General features: G+C 59.7%; 5 protein-coding genes across 5 annotated transcripts; 3 read left to right on the top strand and 2 right to left on the bottom strand.

Annotated features, from left to right (window-relative positions):
• Positions 1-218: 218 nt before the first annotated feature.
• On the top strand, positions 219-838 carry BXZ73DRAFT_95951 (PHF5-like protein; the record flags this gene model as incomplete). The annotated part of the gene is made up of 6 exons (XM_048026947.1): positions 219-237; positions 298-330; positions 385-421; positions 486-589; positions 641-763; positions 822-838. 6 exons carry the CDS (start codon positions 219-221, stop codon positions 836-838), a joined length of 333 nt encoding a protein of 110 aa, XP_047882948.1.
• Positions 839-2,323: 1,485 nt separating this feature from the next.
• BXZ73DRAFT_95950 (uncharacterized protein) lies at positions 2,324-6,019 on the top strand (the record flags this gene model as incomplete). Its single annotated transcript, XM_048026946.1, has 14 exons — positions 2,324-2,384; positions 2,439-2,837; positions 2,902-3,025; positions 3,083-3,367; positions 3,429-3,457; positions 3,510-3,608; positions 3,659-3,730; positions 3,819-3,827; positions 3,882-4,033; positions 4,088-4,615; positions 4,666-4,893; positions 4,952-5,173; positions 5,226-5,345; positions 5,408-6,019. The coding sequence occupies 14 exons, from the start codon at positions 2,324-2,326 to the stop codon at positions 6,017-6,019; spliced, it is 2,940 nt and encodes a 979-aa protein (XP_047882947.1).
• Positions 6,020-6,385: 366 nt separating this feature from the next.
• BXZ73DRAFT_38379 (cysteine proteinase) lies at positions 6,386-10,506 on the bottom strand (the record flags this gene model as incomplete). Its single annotated transcript, XM_048018177.1, has 10 exons — positions 6,386-6,430; positions 6,490-6,572; positions 6,628-6,935; positions 6,993-7,123; positions 7,197-7,481; positions 7,540-8,163; positions 8,214-8,928; positions 8,987-9,925; positions 9,975-10,051; positions 10,105-10,506. 10 exons carry the CDS (start codon positions 10,504-10,506, stop codon positions 6,386-6,388), a joined length of 3,609 nt encoding a protein of 1,202 aa, XP_047882946.1.
• A 1,019-nt stretch (positions 10,507-11,525) lies between these two features.
• Positions 11,526-14,087, top strand: BXZ73DRAFT_86557 (FAD binding domain-containing protein; the record flags this gene model as incomplete). Its single annotated transcript, XM_048024246.1, has 14 exons — positions 11,526-11,638; positions 11,688-11,751; positions 11,812-11,865; positions 11,916-11,953; positions 12,058-12,259; positions 12,327-12,408; positions 12,458-12,514; positions 12,570-12,857; positions 12,907-12,993; positions 13,047-13,088; positions 13,145-13,200; positions 13,253-13,380; positions 13,437-13,847; positions 13,904-14,087. The coding sequence occupies 14 exons, from the start codon at positions 11,526-11,528 to the stop codon at positions 14,085-14,087; spliced, it is 1,806 nt and encodes a 601-aa protein (XP_047882945.1).
• Positions 14,088-14,557: 470 nt separating this feature from the next.
• BXZ73DRAFT_95947 (GMC oxidoreductase) lies at positions 14,558-17,509 on the bottom strand (the record flags this gene model as incomplete). Its single annotated transcript, XM_048026945.1, has 20 exons — positions 14,558-14,619; positions 14,681-14,818; positions 14,889-14,921; positions 14,977-15,169; positions 15,231-15,295; positions 15,354-15,604; positions 15,662-15,740; positions 15,807-15,952; positions 16,007-16,182; positions 16,239-16,307; positions 16,360-16,371; positions 16,426-16,464; positions 16,527-16,585; positions 16,636-16,709; positions 16,762-16,831; positions 16,889-16,962; positions 17,016-17,151; positions 17,212-17,311; positions 17,378-17,385; positions 17,446-17,509. 20 exons carry the CDS (start codon positions 17,507-17,509, stop codon positions 14,558-14,560), a joined length of 1,848 nt encoding a protein of 615 aa, XP_047882944.1.
• Between the last annotated feature and the right edge of the window lie 126 nt (positions 17,510-17,635).

The following is a 17,635-nucleotide window of genomic DNA, read 5'->3' as shown; positions in this document are numbered from 1 at the left end:
GTATTACCAGACCATTCTCAACGCTGTATATCAGATGATAACTTCGGAACATCAGTCATGAGATGACCAAGACCGAAGAAAACATCTGGTCAGGACGAAGCGATTAAGCGCCAGAGAATACACGGGAAGCCTGCAATATGATGACTAAGCGGGTGACTGCAGCCTCGCGTCTTGCCTCACCTCCGTAACCTCCCTCTTCCCTCTCCCCCACCTTCAAAATGTCCAAACATCATCCCGGTATGCGCTCTCTTACCATATGCACCGTGATTTGAAGTCATTGACATATCTGCCCCGCAGATCTCATCATGTGCAGGCGTCAGCCTGGAATCGGTGTGTCACGGATTCCATGCTGCGGCTCGGCCTGGCTAACACTCCTATATGCAGCCATCGGACGTCTCTGTGAGAAGTGTGACGGAAAGTGGTGAGTTCTCATATGCCCCCATGCCCCCTGCTAGCGAGGTGCTCATGCGCAATGACTCGTTCAGCCCGGTCTGTGATTCCTACGTACGCCCCGAGACCCTTGTTCGCATTTGTGACGAGTGCAACTTTGGCACATATGGTGGACGGTGTATCATCTGTGGATCTCCTGGTGCGCACGCCTTTATGCCTCCCCGTCCACGCGTGCTGACGTAGATGGTAGGGATATCTGACGCCTATTATTGTGCGGAGTGTACGAGGCTAGAGAAGGACCGGGATGGGTGCCCGAAGATCGTGAACCTGGGCGCGAGCAGAACGGACTTGTTCTATGAGAGGCGGCGTTTAGGTGCGTGGCTTGCTGGTCTTCCCCGACTCCGCATGCTCATAGCCCGTCTGTGCCGCAGGGTTCAAGAAGGGCTAGGCCCCCCGTTCGAGTCCTCTCCTTGTCCATGTATCATAGCACGCTTTTGAGCTCGTCCCAGCTACAAATTTTCAGCAGCCTGCATCTGATGCGCGCTATTTCTCCAGGAGGACTGCATCCGTACGCCCAACTTGTCTGTCCTGCACTCGAAAACGTATACCCTTCGTCACATCGAGTCGTCAGACCAACGTGAACACGAGACACGTAATGGACTCCACTTGAGTTGATGCCGTCATTCTGGATCGCGTTATTCGTATGATATGCAGGCCGCATACGAATTTGCCATTGGTCCTTTCTCGCCGCAGCGACCCAAGTTCTTACAGCTTGTGCCCAGCTTCGAAAGTGTTGAAAACTTTCTGTTGTGCATCCTGTCATGTCCCCGGTTTCAAGTGTGCAGAGCACCTGAACGGAGCTTCGGTGTCATGGTCGCTCTTTGCGATCCTCATGTCGTGATATGACAACACCAGGGGCTGACTCGTTGGCGCGGTCTCGAAGTTTCGGGCTCTATGAAAGGTTGTACATGTGCGAAGGAGATTGAATAGGCGGAAAGGTGTTTGCTGCAACAAACACGGGAAGCATTCTCTATTGGTGCCGGCGGCGGCGCCCGACTGATGTGCCGAGAGTGACGCCGATCGGCATATTCCGGTGCTGGCGATGGCGTTGGATATCTTCCCATCCCAAATCCTGCACCTCTGCCCCCGTCGGCATCTCCAGCCAGCAACTTCCAGTGCTTTCGTGCGGAATTCCACGCTGGTGGAAGTAGCGGGACGCTGAGTCATGCTGAGGCTGGCCGGGCTGTGGGGTGTTTCTGTCGGACGAGGCCTCCTAGCTACATAGTCAGTCTTCTTTCGGGCGGGGCCACAAAGCATGGCCCAACCATCGTGTTTGCAGAAAAGTCGAAGGTTGGCCTGGGCCGGCCGTGCAAGGTCCGAGGGCCTCAGCTTCAGGCCTCGAGGTCCAGGTGTCGCGGCTCGCCGCAGTAGGGGCGCTTGTGCTTATGCGCCCAGCGAGGGCCTGGGGGGTCTTCCCACTTCGCCACACGGGGACGAGATCTGCTGGTTGAATGTTGAGATTAAACTCCGACAATCCACGCCCGGAAGCTCCTCCCATCTTACTTCCTGCCCTCATCCTCCTCCGCATCCTCCTCCGCTCCTCCTCCTCCCCTTCCCTCAATATTATTCGCGCGCCCCGCCTCGCGAGCTGCGCTGGCCCCGGCACCGCTTTTCTGCCCGCCCCTCTCCCCTTCCGCCGGCGCTCCCATCACCGATCTCGTCGCCGCCCGCCCCGTCCCACTCTCCCCCCTACCCTCACCACCGCCTCCCGTCCCCTCCCCACTAATAATCCTCTGCCCCTCCAGTCGGCCTCTAGAGCCACTCCGGGCATATTTTGCCTTTTTCTGACCCGCCTGAGCCATTTCTAGGCCCCCGTAGCGTATTTTTGCCCTTCCCGCGCCGTTCCCTCGCTGTCATTCGGCGCCTATCCCAGATGGAGACCCCAGAACCGTTCAAGATCACGCTCAAGAACGGCGACGAGGTCAAAGTGAACGGTACTGCCCCCGTCTCATTCCAGCCCTCCCCCGCCCACTGACCAATCTGCGCAGACCATGTCTACTGCTCGCCCAGCTGGGGCGTCCGCGACGGCACGCCCTACTCCATCGCGCGCATCATGGAGTTCCTCCCCGCGCTCGGCACCCCCACCGTCGACCCGAAGACGGGGCGGCGGAACGAGCCCATCACCCGCGTCCGCCTCGCGTGGTACTACCGCCCGGGCGACGTCTCGGACCGCGCGGTCGCCGACTCGCGCCTGCTCCTCGCCGCGATCTACTCCGAGGTCTGCGAGCTCGCGCAGCTCCGCGAGCGCTGCTTCGTCCACCACCGCGACCGCATCTCGGACCTCGCCGGCTGGAAGAAGCGGCCCGACCGCTTCTACTTCACCCGCCTCTTCGACCCGTGGCTCCGGAAGGAGTTCGAGGTCATCCCCGCCACCACCGTGCGCAACGGTGAGCGGCGCCCGCACGCGTTCCTGGCGAGCGCGACGCTGACGTTGCTCACGCATCCCCGCAGTGCCGGCGCACATCCGCGACGTGCTCGTCGAGCGGTACGAATACATCGTCGCCGAGCGCGAGGTCGTCCCGGACCTCACGGACGACATCCGGCTGTGCGAGACGTGCGAGAAGTGGTGCCCGCCGTGAGTGTCCCGCACGCCTCCGCCCCGCGCGGGCCGCTGACGGGAACGCGCGACCAGAGCGGGGTCGCTGCAGTGCGACGGGTGCAAGAAGTACTTCCACATGGAGTGCGTGACGCCGCCGATGCTGTCGAAGCCGGCGCGCGGGTACGGCTGGACGTGCGCGCCGTGCGCGCGCCTGCACGAGGAGAAGGTCGAGGGCCACAGCGTGCAGGCGGCGAAGGCGAAGACGGGCGCGCCGTCGGCGCGCGGGCGCGGACGGCCGCGAAAAGACAAGTCGCTCGCCGAGAAGGAGGAGAACGTCGAGATCAAGCACTTCAAGATGTGGCCCTTCCGGTACTTTGGGTGAGTCGCGCGCGGAGACGAGGTGTAAGGGCGGTACTGAAATGTGCACCGGGCGTCGCAGGCTGTACACGTTTGCAGAGGACACGCTAGGTGGGTGCCGTGGCGGGGGCGGGCGAGTGCCGTCGCTGACGCTTGGTGATAGACCCGGACGACCTCATCTTCCCACGCGCGGCGACGCGCGTTGGGCCCAAGTTCCAGGCCACGGTCCCTCCCACTACCGGGACCGACGACCGGCCAAAAGGTGAGCGCGCCGTCCTCCTGCCGAATGCACCGCTGACGGAGGCACCGCAGACGTCGAGGAGCGGGGTGGGGACGCTACGATCGAGGTGCTCAGCCTGGTGAACGAGATGGACGAGCAGGACGGTGCGTGCGGTGATCCTCCTGGCCCATGCGTGTGCTGACGCCTGTTTGGCCGTCTCGTCCCCCTTCATCGGCGCCTATCTGCACACAGCCGCGAACTGTAAGCGCCTCCGCTTTCGGCTCTGGTGTGGCCGGACTGACGGATCTGGCGCAGACGAGAAACAGAAGGACATGCTCACCCGCAGCGAGACGCTCAAACGCAGCGTCGACTGGCTGACCGAGGTCACCTTCCGCCTCACCGACGCGTGGCTCAAGCAGCGCGACTTTGCCACCGTCAGCATGCGCTCGCCCATGCGGCTCCAGAAGGTGACCATCCCACCCGCGGCCGAGGTCGACCCGAGCTGACGCCTGCCCGCGCAGTTCAACAGGAGCGAGACGCGGTACACGGAGAAGGACTGGGCGCCGGACGAGGTCGCCGCGTTCGAAGACGCGATCCAGATGCACGGCGCGGAGCTGCGCGCGGTCCGCGAGGAGGTCAGCACGCGCACGATGCCCGAAGTCGTCCGTTTCTACGGCCACTGGAAGAGCGCCAAGGTCGGCGAAGAAAACGCCCGCATCCGCGCCGCGCGCGCCGCAGGCCTCGACGTCAAGTCGTCCTCGCCCGCACGCGAGGCGTCTCCCGAGGAGGAGGAGGGCTCGGTCATCGTTGAGATGCGCCGCGGGCACCCGAGCTGCGGGGCGTGCCGCACGCGCGAGTCCGCGCTGTGGTGGAAGGCCCCGAAGGGCCTCGCGACCACGATCCTGTGCGAGAGCTGCGGGCCGAGCTGGCGCAAGTACGCGGACCTCAACGTGCGCCCCGTGCGCGAAGAAGCCCCCGTCAAGGTCGCGAAGGCGGAGAACAAGCGCGAGGGGACGCCGCTGGCCGGGCCGTCGACGAAGCGTGCAAAGGTGCGTGCCTCGTCCGTCGAGCGTCGCCGAGGGCTAACGCCGTCCGACAGACCGTGTCCTCGCAGCACTCGACGCCGCCGCCGCCACCGCCGCCCTCAGTGCCCCAGCTCCGCTGCGTCGCGTGCCAGAAAAACGGACCCGAGGGCAAGGTCCTGCGCTGCAAACAGTGCCAGTTCCGGGTGCACGCGTCGGCGTGCGGCTTCCCGCCCGCGTCCACCGCGTCCGACGCGTGGATGTGCGACCTGTGCGAGAATGAGCAGTCGCCGGAGGCGTCCCTGGTGCGCCGTGCCTCTCGCCGTTGCCGCCTGGGAGCGCGCCGCTGACGATCCGCATCAGATTTCGGACTGCATGCTCTGCCCGCGGATGTGGCGCGACCCGAAGAAGAAGCTGATCTACCCGCCGCCGGACACCTTCCTCCGCGCGTGCAAGCCGACGGAGGGCCAGGCCTGGGTGCACGTCCTCTGCTCCGTCTTCGTGCCCGAGATCACCTACTCTGACGCCGCGAAGCTCAAGCTCGTCGAGGGCATCAGCGCGATCCTCGAGCACCGTTGGCAGCATGTGCGTTTCTCCTTCCTCTAGTCCGAGCCGACGACTGACCCGACGCGTGCAGAAATGCTCGTTGTGCGACCGGGACGACGGCGCGGTGGTCCAGTGCAGCGAGTGCCCCGCCGAGTTCCACGTCTCGTGCGCGTGGAAGCAGGGCCACAAGTTCGGCTTCGAGATGCAGCAGGTGCGTTCCCTCTCCTCGCCCACTACCGCTCACACCGCGCTTACCCCACCCCCCACCCGCAGGCAAAAGGGCGGCGGGAGACGATGCCCGTCGTCGAGTTCAAGGGCGCCTCCGGCGTCCTCGTCCCCACCATCATCTGCAAGGGCCACACCGGCCACAAGCGCGTGCTCGTCGACCTCTGCGAGCCCGCGGACGCCTCCGGCGCGGCCGAGTCCGCGCTCCAGCTCTACTGCCGCGCGTACAAGCAGGCGCCCGTCTCCGAGACGCACGCGCTGCTCCGCAAGGCGATGCGCCTCGACCGCATCCTCGAGGAGCAGATGGCGCGCCTGCGCGACCTCCGCGGCCGCCTGTACAACGCCCAGCAGCACCCGCAGTCGCAGCAGCCGCAGCAGAACGCGAACGGCGTCGGCCCCATCGTCGTCGACGTGCCCATCGTCGACGCGGACCCGCCCGAGCCCGAGCCGCACTGCTACCGCTGCCGCACGCAGTTCTCGCCCCTCTGGCACGAGCTCGCGGGCGCGCCGCCCGCGACGAACGGCGTGAACGGCCACGGGGCGGGGGCAGCGACAGCGGCGACGGCGACGAACGGGGCGGGCCGCGCGTGGATGTGCCACAAGTGCCACGCGAGCAACCGCCAGGCGTTCCCCGTGATGATCGGCATCGCGACGTCATAGCGTGGGCGGAGAGTCCACACTCAGAGTTGGTTGGGTTTGATCGAGGAACGCGCGGACAGGGTGCTATGTAGAGGACCGGAGGACCCCGATTGGTTTGAGTACCGATATCCATCCGCTAGTTTGGCTGTACGATTACATGTTACGTTCTATGGTATTGCAGAGTAGTGTCTCATCTCGCGCGCGCATGCAGGGGTTGTGGTTCGTGAAGGTGAGCGGTTTAGGGTCGCAGTGGGCAGTAGGAAGGCCGGAGAGGGAGGGTTGTGCAGGGGTGACGGGGTGACGATAGTCATACAACTGACAGCAGATCCGATAACTGGGAAAGAGATGCGAAAAGCTATATGCAAGGCGGGGTGGTGGTACGATACGTTACGCTTTGGTCCTCTTATAAAACAAGATATACGCGGGCTTTCCCTGGATGGGAACGTGGAGCGTCAGTGTCGGACAAGGGCGAGAGAAGCAGAGATACGCACTACCACATCTTTAGCGTCTGCTGGTGATACACGGCTGTCGTCGCAGTACAGCCATCCTCCTCTCGAAGCAATAAACGCCGTGTCTGAAAAGGTACGCCGTTGGCAAGACCACGGGGGCGATAAGAAAGGAAAACGCACAATGGCCACCACTCAACGTCCCGAAGTGGTTCGTAACCCCATATAAGTCGTACCGATATGGGGGAAGCTGACATCTAGGGTCGTCTTGCGGCAATGAGGGCGCACCAGTGGCACCCGGAGGAAGGGGTGGGGGCATGTAGTTGGTGAGGTCGAGACCTCGCAGTGGGAACTCGACGAACGTCTCGACCTTGTCGGTGAACGGACCCTTCACAGAGAACCGTTTGAGGTGGATGAGAAGTACGGGGGGTAGGCGGGAAAGGCAGAGACGTTTGGTCGCCTTGCGGAGCGTCTTGCAGTGTGGGCAGTGCCTGGGACAGAGCGCATCGTCAGCTGCAGCATGAATGGGCAACCACGCAGGGACGCACCATGCATCCGACTTCTCCATGACCTCCTCCTTCACGAACGCCTTGATGCACTCGTCCAACGTCGTCTTCGTCACACGGCCCGAGGGGACCGGGAGCGTGAGATACATGAACGTGTTGTACGTCGTCGACGTCTGCCAGACGGCCATCAGCCTGTCGCTCAGGGAACCAGGAGAAATTCCGGCAGTGGCCCGGTATAGCACGTACCTTATGGCAGGTCAGGCACTCCATGCGATTCCGGTATTGGCCTTGGAAGAAGTCCACGACGAGCGAGTCGTCGCGCATGCGATACAGCTGCCACTCCTGCTCGCTCGCGACCTGTGTTGGCAGCTTCTCGAGCTCTGCCTCGCGCTCGGGGGTGCTCTGATAGTTGGGCTTGGAGATGACGCGGTTCAGGTCTTCGTGGAGGCCGTCGAGGAGGAAGCTGAGGAACTCTTGCGAGTCGTGCTGCTCGGTGCCGTTGAACTGTGTCGCATAGTTGCATATGGATTTCTGGCGCGCCATCATGAGGGACAACGAACGATTGAAACGATTAAAAATATCGACATACCCTGAAGGTAACGGGCGATAGAGTCCCTCCCTCGCCCTGCCACATATCCCGCAAGATGTTCGCATAAGCTGTCGCGAGCTGTCCTCCCGTACCCATCTTGTTGATCATGTTCAGCGCCGTCCTCCAGCTACCGTCCGAGAAGAACCTCGAGAAGGGAACCGTGGCGTTTAGACATTGGATCGTCGCATTCATGTAGCATGTGTTCCCCAGGTTTTTCAGGCCGCTCGTCCCGATCTGAATGTCCGGCCAGTACGTCACCGGGTAGTTGCTCTGGATGGTCGGCGGCCTGGGTTGAGCGAAAGCGTTCAGACGGCGATCCGGGTTAGATGCTGCAACGGGTGGTGGGAGGCGTGGCATCTGCTGAGAGCGGATCTCGTGATAATCAGGTGGCCGCGTCGAGAGACCATTGATAGCTTCTTGTGACTGATCTATGTAGTCGCTTCGTCTCCGTGTAAGCGGCGAGGGGTTGATTGAAGCAATCGGGGGAGGGGAGAGGCCATTAACACCGGACTGCGAAGTCGAATACGGCGATCCTGACAATTGCGAGGAGAGGGGACGGGAGAGGGTGGGATACTGGATCGGGGAAACACCGTTCACAGCGGAGGAAACGTGCTGCATGGTGATCTATGCCCTAATGTCAATATACAGTGGCATTCATATGACACTATACTCACGTTTTCGGGAATCGGAGGCGTATAAGGATAAGAGACCGAGTTGGAACCGCTTCTTGACACAGGTGGACGACGTTGGACACGTTTTGACTGGTCCAGTGAAGGAAGAGAGCCCACGGTATCTAGGCCGAGTTTAGGTGAACCAGTGTCGGTGGGACTGCGTACACCACTCGGAATCCATGGTCGATGGGCGTGAGGATCGACGCTGATTGTAGGCTCCGTCCCCGCTCTTGCACGCCCCATACTGACGCCAGTGAACCCACTATACTCAGAAGATGCTGTTGATGGTTGGGGAGCGAAGACTGTCGACTCGGCCGGGACACGGATGTGACCCAACCCCAAGCCCTTGGGTTCGCCGAGGATGGGGGTACCAGAGGCGCTGTCGATGGTGGAGGAACTCGCACCATTGATGTTCGAAAGAAGCCCTGGTCGACCCGGTGACGAGGATCCCCCACGAACAAGCTCTGCGTCTCCATACTCTCGCTTCCACGCCTGCAAACCGCCTACGAGCACCATCGGCACATTCTTGAGGAACTTGCGGAAGGCGGTTTCGTATATAGCTCTTGACAGCGCGTGTAGAGGAGAGTTCATATCGCCCAAGGATTCGGAAGAGTCGTCGTACATCGCCACCAAGTCGAATTTGTCGCGGTTCGTGAACAAACCCGATTCGTGACGGGGAGCAACGCTGAGTGCATCCTCGATAGATTGCGCGGTCACGCTACATGCACAGAGCACGGTTACCACGAGAAAACGGGGCGTCGTCAAGCGCGACTCACTTTTCACGCATCAGAATTGACGGCTCTATGCACACCACGGCCTCAGCCTTGATGTGCTCCCGCTCAAACTCCTCTCGTGTCCTGACGTCAATAACCAACACTTGGAACTTCGGCTTGTGCTTCCATTCGTGCAGAATCTTCGGGAAGAGCGTCTTGAACGGAAGCTCCGCCTTCTCGGAGGTGGGGGTCATTGGGGCAATGATAGGCGATCGCTGGTAGCTCGAACTAGCAGAGTTCAGGGAGAGATTCGACGGTTTACGGGGGACTGTGGGGGACATCGGGATGCGCATAGGTGAGCTTGGTCGACTCTGGAAGGCGTCGATGGTGGGAGGAATGGGGGTGCTGGACGGGCGAGGACCCATATCCATGGGGAGGGCGGGGAAGGGCTTGGGGTGTATCAGGGGAGGCGCACCGTTTGCGCGGAGGTCGGAGAGGGAAGGCTTGCTGGAGCGTGAGCCCGAACTGCTCGTACCAGTAGTGTTCGAAGGCAGCTTCAAGGCGTCCATCTCCTCGATTTCGTCGATAGAAGGGAATGTCTGCGCAAACTCTTGTAGACTTGTGACTGGCATTCGCGGAGAAGATGAAGTGGAAGAAGGTGGGGAGGGTGGGCCCAGACTAGATGTAGGAACCAGCGCATGGGGCGAGGGTACGGAGGCGGTGGGGGAGCCAAGGGATTGGGAGAAGGAGAGCGGGATGCCGGTCGGAGGGGAGAGCGCTTGTAGAGACAAGAGGCTGGGACGACTGGGGGCGGTCGGAGAGGTTGGAGAGGTCGGGGGAGAAAACGCGGTGAGAGCGGGCGACGTAGGGATCTCGCGGGACACTCGCTTCTTCGTCGATACGGTCAAGCCAGCGCTCTGTAAAGAGCGCATGCGGTCTGCGATGCTTCCGCCGCCGGTCTTTACAATAGCGCCATCAACCTCTTCCTCGACTGGGGCAGATCTACAGGGCGGTCAGCAAATGTATGCGTGAGACAGAGCAAGTGGCGTACTGAGCTGCAGACTTGTCCAGCTCCACCAGCTTGCCCTCCACAACCTTGATCTTGTTGAACAAGTCCTTTCCGTCCGTCTAACGGATATTACACGTCTGTAACGCAGACCAAAAGCAGAGTCACAACACACCTGTTGGAAGTCCAAGAACTCCTTGAACAATGCGCCCTTCTTCCCAGTTTGAGATTCTGCCTTGAATTCCGAAGACTCCATAAGCATTTGAGCAAGTGAGGCCGCCTTCGTGTAAGAGCGCAGGGCACCCTTGAGGTCACCTTCCTTCTCGTGGTCCCGGGCAACCTTGATCTGGCTCCGGGCAACGGTGAGTAAGCCTGAGGCGGACGCGCCGCGAACACCGTGTGCGGTCTCCTTCGCGCTCGCCTTGATGTCTGCTACGGTATCTCGGTGGTGGGATACTCCATTTTGCATCGCTGAGGAAGGAGCGTGAGGCGCAGGCAATGGGTGAGGTCGGGCGAACCTACCGGACGGATGAGAGAAAGTTGGGGTCGGAGGGGGTAAAACAGAAACACCGGGCATGAACCCGCGCAGAAGGAGTGGGAGAGAGGAGAATAAGGATAGGTGGACGGGGTGGTGGTCAAGGTAGCATCCAGTGAGCACTGCGCGGTGCGGACGCTGGGCCCGGATTATGTAACGCCGCTGGCTCCCGCCGTTTCCCGCCAGATGAGCCTGCAGAGCTTGCGCGCAGTCCTGCGCAGGCCATGCCGCGCATTCATCGCTCTCGCTCTCCTGCTCTACGACCCTTGGCTTTCCAGCTTCTCCACTTGTACGCCGCATACCGAGAACACTGCAGATGACTCATGAGACCACTGGCATACAACTCTCCCGCACCTCGTCCGCTCTGCAGTTGGAGTGAACGAATGAAGTCTGATGGAAACGGGACAGAAGATTGCTGAACTTCAGAGCTTCAAGCAAGTGAGTTCCCGTGGCCCTCCGTGTATTTTGATATGGCGTCAGCGGCGAGTGCGCGAGAACTGCGCGGGTCGCGATGTTGCGGGCATGTTGCATGTTGCGGAGGTCCTCACGCAGCCCTGTCAGCGGTACATCGTGCATGATGGAGATGCTTGTTCAGCGACGGGATGGATAGACTGTTCTTCTGCCCCTCGCGCCGGACGTTCTGCCTTGTATGGCGATCGCGCGCCGGGCGTGCACCTGACCCGTGCGGCGGATACCCTGTTTGTACACTTTCTTCCCCCGCCCACCCACCATCGCTTTCCCGTAGCGTCGCTATCACCATTGACAGACCGGGCCTGGCTGCCCACGCACGCCTCGAATCGACTGATATGTTTTTCCTGGGCTTCGTGCGCGCGCTGTTCCCTACTCTATCTCCCCTCAGCTGCCCCAGGCGCGTCGCCGATCCCTCCGGCTGTGGATGTTGGCCCGATTTTAACTCGATATGGGCATCCAGATGACACCCTCCCCAGAGAAGCTCCGCGCGTAAAGCGCGCCCCGCCCTGCTATAAAGTTGGGCCCTTGGACACACCCGTTCTCTCTCATCTCTCCATCTCCGCCACCCCTCTCCCGCAACCGCGCTCGCCATGCCCAAAGAATCCGAGGTTGACGTCCTGATCATTGGCGCAGGGCCTGCTGGCGTTATGTGCGCCAATGCGCTCTCCCTCGCGGGGGTCAATATGCGGATCGTGGACAAGCGGTTAGTCTGGCGCACTTGTATGCGATCGTTAGTGCTCATATACGCGCAGGCCCGCGAAGATTGCTGCGGGCCAGGCGGATGGCATTCAGCCGCGTACTATTGAAGTGTTTCAGGTCCGTGGGGTGGATAGGAGCTATGTGATCGAGCATTTGCTGATATTTGCCTCTGCGCAGAGTTACGGCCTCGGAGAACGCCTAATTCGGGAAGGGAACCAAATGCACATGGCCGTATGTGCTCCGACATAGACATCATGGCCGATCTGCTCACGTCTCCTAAGGCTTTCTACAACCCCAGTCCATCTGGCGGCATTGAGGTGTGTGCAGAGGGCGAATGCGGACCGCACATGGGGGCTCATACGCTCCCAGCGGACCAGCCGCGCTCCAGATGTCACCGCTCCGACCGCCCGGTACCCGTTCGAGGCAAGCCAATGAACCATTCCATAATTCAAACCAGCTGACACTATCTCTACAGATCACGCTACATCAAGGCGCCATTGAAGCTATTTTCCTCGACTCTATGCGCACTCGAGGCGTAGAGGTTGAACGCCCCATTGTGCCTACTGCCATTGAGATCTCGGAATCGGAGGCTGAACTCAAAGACCCAACATCTCATCCCATCAAGGTGAGCGGTGTGCTTCGGCGCTTCTCGGCGACATACCAAGGTTTTGACCCGTGTATACGGCTTCTAGGTTACTCTTCAGCATCTCGATCCTGCGGCTGGCGAAGACCCCACGGAAATAGTGCGGGCCAAGTTCGTTCTCGGTGCCGACGGTAAAGAACATCCCACGACTGTATTACAGCCGTCGTTCACATCCTGTAGGCGCACACTCATGGGTTCGCAAGGAGATTGGTATCACCTTGGACGGAGAGCAGACAGGTCAGAGGACTTAATGTCTCACTTCTGTCTAACCCTTCACTGAACTTCTGCCAAGACTACGTTTGGGGCGTCGTAGACATGATCCCCGACACCGACTTTCCCGACATCCGATGCAAGTGCGCCGTCCACTCCGACAACGGATCCTGCATGATCATCCCCCGAGAAGGCGACAAGATCCGTCTGTACATACAACTCTCCGATCGTGATGTGATCGATCCTGCGACTGGTAGGGTCGACAAGAATAGGTTCGGTCCCGACAAGATCCTCCAAGTGGCGAAGAAGTCATTCCATCCTTTCGAAATCTCCCAGATCGGAGAGATTGATTGGTGGACCCTGTATCTGAGTGCGCTTGTTTTCGACGCATATAATCTCACGCTGACGTTGCGACGCAGTTGGTCAAAGAGTGGCTACAAGGTTCTCGGTTCATGAACGTGTGTTTATCGCCGGTGATGCTTGCCACACGCATTCGCCCAAGGCTGGTACGTTCAATTCGACACGTTCAGAAGAAGATTAGATTGACACTGTAATCCAGGCCAGGGGATGAACGCCAGTATGAACGATACCCACAACCTCGGTAATTCTTATTCCTGCAAATCACTGATTCCATGTGCTGATTCAGCCACCTTGCAGCGTGGAAACTCGCCCATGTACTCCGTGGCTGGGCAGACATTTCCTTGCTGAAGACCGTGAGTGATGATCCCTATTCACCACAATCCAATCCGACGAGCTGCCTTCCAGTATGAATTCGAACGGAGGAAGTACGCCCAGGATCTCATCGACTTCGACAAGAAGTTCTCGAAGCTGTTCTCCGGAAAGCCACGGACCAAACTCAACCAGGACGGCGTATCCCACGAAGAGTTTATCGAGTATGTGCTCTTCTGACAATAATCTACTTCGGTTACTCAACGTGTGACGTTGTCAGAGCTTTCCAAACATTCGGGCTCTTCACCTCTGGTATCGGCGTTCACTACGAGCCCTCCGTCCTCTCGTCTCCTGCACACCAGCCATGCGCCTCCAACCTCACCGTCGGCCAGCGTCTCTTGCCGTACATCTTCGTTCGCGCAGCAGATGGCCGCCCCTATGAGATCCACGACCTGCTCCCATCCGATACGCGTTTCAAGATCCTCGTCTTCGTTGGGAACACCGTCGCTCCCACCCAGCCCGCACGCGTACAGGCGCTTGCGGATCAGATGGCGGCGCCCGAGAGCTTTTTGCAGAAGTTCGGGAAGGGCAAGCCCGAGGCCATCTTCGACGTCTGGTCGATCAGCTCGGCGAAGAAGACGGAGCTGAACTACACAGACCTCCCACGCTTGTTCAGGCCGCACTGGTCTAAGTGAGTTGCGCACTGCCGCTCGCCTCAGGCCGTGGTGCTGACTGCGATCTGTTCAGGGTTCTGCTGGACGACGTGGACATGTACGGTCGCTCCGGAAGCGGTGGATACAAGAAGTACGGCATCGACGAGGAGAAGGGCGCCATCGTTGTCATTCGTCCCGACGGTTACGTTGGTGTCGTCGCGCCATTCGAGGGCCTGGCGGATGTGGAGACGTACTTCTCTGGCTTCATGATCGCGTAGAGTACTAAGTACCACGGCGGACGAGATGACGACAATGTTCGTGTATCACTATCAATGAGTTATGTATGTTATAAATATTCGACGTACCGTCACGTCTGGTCGTTGGTGGAACGAAAATACTCAGGTCGCGATACTGTACAAGCCTACAGTTGCGCTGTGAACGGGAATCCTGAATCGATTCGGATTGATTCAGGATCAATTGAAAACGGTCCGATAATGGCGCCCATATTGCCGTGGGGGCTACTAACATCCAAGGTGACTGGCTAAACAAGGTGCTCCCGAATGAAGCTTCGTGGACTTTAGACGAGACCGGCGAGTTTGCCAACGATTTACAGATTGATCAAGGACGACGATGTATTCACTTCTCTACCGCCTATGCCAATACAATATACTCATGCGGGCGGAACTATACGAATAGGCACTTATGAACAATGAGCCAGTTTCCAAGGTCATCCTTTGATGTCCCAACTTCAAATTCCGTGGTCAGCCTTGATGATGTCTGCGCCCTGCTCGGCGATCCCATACGTCGTCGCTGCCCCATTTTCGTCAGCGCCCCGCACTCTCCACAGCTGACGTTCCGACGCGCAACGCACCTTGGGTGTGCACGACGGTGATGAGCGGCAAGACCGAGAGGTCGCACACACGGAGGTTGCGCGTGCCATACACCTTGAGGCGCGCGTCGACCACGCCGCCCTTGTCGCGCGGCAGCATCGAGCACGTCCCGCACGCGTCTGCAGCGCGGGTCCCGGTCAGCCCCAACTGCGCGACGTACTTGGAAGACAAAGAGAAAGAGGGACTCACGCCACGTCGTCGACACGTTGTCCCGCACGGACTCTGTGCGGCGCGGGTCAACTTTTAGTTCGTGCTGCGGGTCGGGTGAGGGACGCACCGCGCAGCTGTGCCTCGGACACGATGGCGGGCCCGGGGAGGAGCTCGGCGTTGCAGATCGAGCTCCACGCGGGAGTCGCGGCGGCGCGGCGGACGAACTTCATGGAGTCGAGGAGCAGCTCGAGGTCGAACTCGTCCGAGAGGTAGTCCGGCTCGATCTCGGGCTGGACGGCCGGATCCGCGGAGGCGGCGTGCTAGTCGCGGTCGAGGACGTCGATCAACATGGCCGTAGTAGACACGGAACGAGAGACGCACCACAGAGCCGCGGTAGAACGGGCGGGCGAGGGAGGGGAATATGCCAGTGTAGGGCCTGCCGGTCCCTGGTAACGTACGCAGTAGATGAGTGGATTTCACTGATGCGTCGACGCTGAGGCCTACCGTCCGGATGCATGTTGAAGGGGAAGATGACGATCTCGATGTCGGGCACCTTCGGGTCCTTGAGCATTTCTAGTTGCACCTTCATCTGCTCGAGACGTCCGGGAGCGTACGCGCCCGACTGCGCGCGTTCCTGGATGCGTGCTTCGAGTGCGGAGATGAGCTCATTCGCGCGGGGCGAGAAGTCTTGGAGCGGCAGGAACGTCGTTCCCGAGCAGACGAGGCGGGCGGCGGCGTCCGAGCCTGATTCAGCACTGTGTGAAGATGATGATGAGCATGGTCAAAGACGGAAATTTCAGGACAGGACTTACTAGCACTTCTTCAGCATGGCTTGGATCTCAGGATGGTCGAGGGTGTCTGTAGTGACAAACCCCTTGTCCGATTGCATCTCTATGGAGGTATGAACGCGAAGTATGTCAACAATAAGTGCGATAGACACGGCTGCAAATCATTCACCAAACACGGAGCCCGTCACGATGAGATGGTCTTGGAGGTTCGTCCCGACGGTAGGGAGATCGACGTTGACAGGAATACTGAGAGGTTCAAGGACCTTACGGTCTCCGATGCCGCTCATCTCGAGGATGTGGGGAGACTTGACAGTGCTTTTAAGAACGGTGATTAGTGACGCTATCGACAACAAAGATGGTCCGACACACCTGGCGGACAAGATGACTTCCTTAGCAGCGTTGACAGTGTAAGTCATCCCCTCCAAATCGAACTGGACGCCCGAGGCCACGAAGGAGCCGGCCTCGTTGCTGCCGAGAACTTTCTGCACGTACGCCTTGGTGAGGACCTTCAGGTTGGGCCGATGGAGTGCCGGAATGAGGTAACCCTGCGAGACAGGATTGATTAGAGGACTTTTGGAATTCTAAGACTGGTGCAGCGTACGCTCGCAGCTGAGCTCCGCGTCCAAGTTCTCGGATCGACATTGTTGACGGAGTGGAACGTTCCGTTGAGCTGAAGAAAGCTTGAGTCTAGGCGTGCGACATGGCAGCTACTAGCAACTCACATCTCCACCGAGCTATATCAAGGATATCAGTACATCTGCGCGCTAATATACAGCAACGAGACTTACCCCGTCCTTGATCGTTTTGATGCCGCAAGCTTCGAGGGCCTTTTCAATGAGGGAGAGGGAGTTGAATGCTCGTCGGTACTTATAGGCGCTCATATACGCACCTTCTGGAATGGAGCCTCGAGCATAGAGGAAGTCCGAGTGAAGGATACGGAAACAGGACCTGTCACATAGAAGTGAGAGATGCGACCGAAGGTGAAGACTGAGGCCTACCGTTGTGTCCAACTGAGTCCTCGGAGTAAAGGGGCGCATACGCTGGGTCGTTTTGGATACCAGTAGGACGGAGACTAGAAAACTGTGTAAAAGACGAGGTTCTAGCGAGTGGAGGACGTTTCGCACGTTTCAGAGCGCTTGGACGCTTCGAAGAAGCGCTCCCAGTTCCATCCCTCGTTGCCTAACTTCTCAATTGCTGGGAGGGATGCATGAGATCAGATGTTGAGCATAGGGGAGATAAAAGACCACTGACCATCAACCTCCTCGCGCTGAGGGCGTGTCCAGAACAAGAAGTTCATGCACGAGCTTCCTCCCAGGCCTTTGCCCCTGCCATTGGAGCATTAGATGCCTGAGGCCAATAAGCGTGAAGGAAAGCGAACCTCGACCAGTAGAAGCTCGGGTCCGGCTTCCCATCCGGCGTAGTGAGGTTGTTCTGCGTCCGGGTCTGGGGCTTGGTGCGGAAGACCCAGTCGTACTCGGGGTTGAACACCTGCTTCATCCACCCCATCGGGTCCGCTGAACACAAGCAGTCAGCTCCCGCGTCTAATGGACCACACTAGCGCTGAACAGACGTACTGACGAGTGGGTCGTCGAAGTGCGCGTTCCCGGCTTCAAGCAGGGCGACAGTCACCCCCGGGTTCTCAGTCAGGCGTGCGGCCAAGACGCATCCGGCGAGCTGCATAACGCGCGCGGGGGCGAATCAGTCGTGGTGCGACACATGGCCGCGGGCTCGGAGACTCACCCCTCCGCCTGTGCAGCGCACGGAACGTCAGTACCCGTATAGGACGCGGCTGATGACAGGCGACGGACCTACTATGACAAAGTCAAACGCCTTGTCGGCGACGTCGGCGACTTGGGCAAGGTGTTGTTCCATGGTTGCTGGTGGGGACGCTGTGTGCTGTGTGTGCAGTGCCACGTTACCGACAAGCGTGGCTTATATCGACGGCGATGCACAGCGAAGGCAAGGACCTCGGGGAGCCTCGCGCGCACATTCCGTGCC

This window comes from Epithele typhae, assembly GCF_022376455.1.
Source record: "Epithele typhae strain CBS 203.58 chromosome Unknown BXZ73scaffold_2, whole genome shotgun sequence".
In the NCBI taxonomy this organism is placed as follows: Eukaryota; Fungi; Basidiomycota; class Agaricomycetes; order Polyporales; family Epitheliaceae; genus Epithele; species Epithele typhae.
The sequence above is the reverse complement of the archived record's forward strand: the minus strand, read 5'-3'. Positions and strand labels throughout refer to the sequence as shown.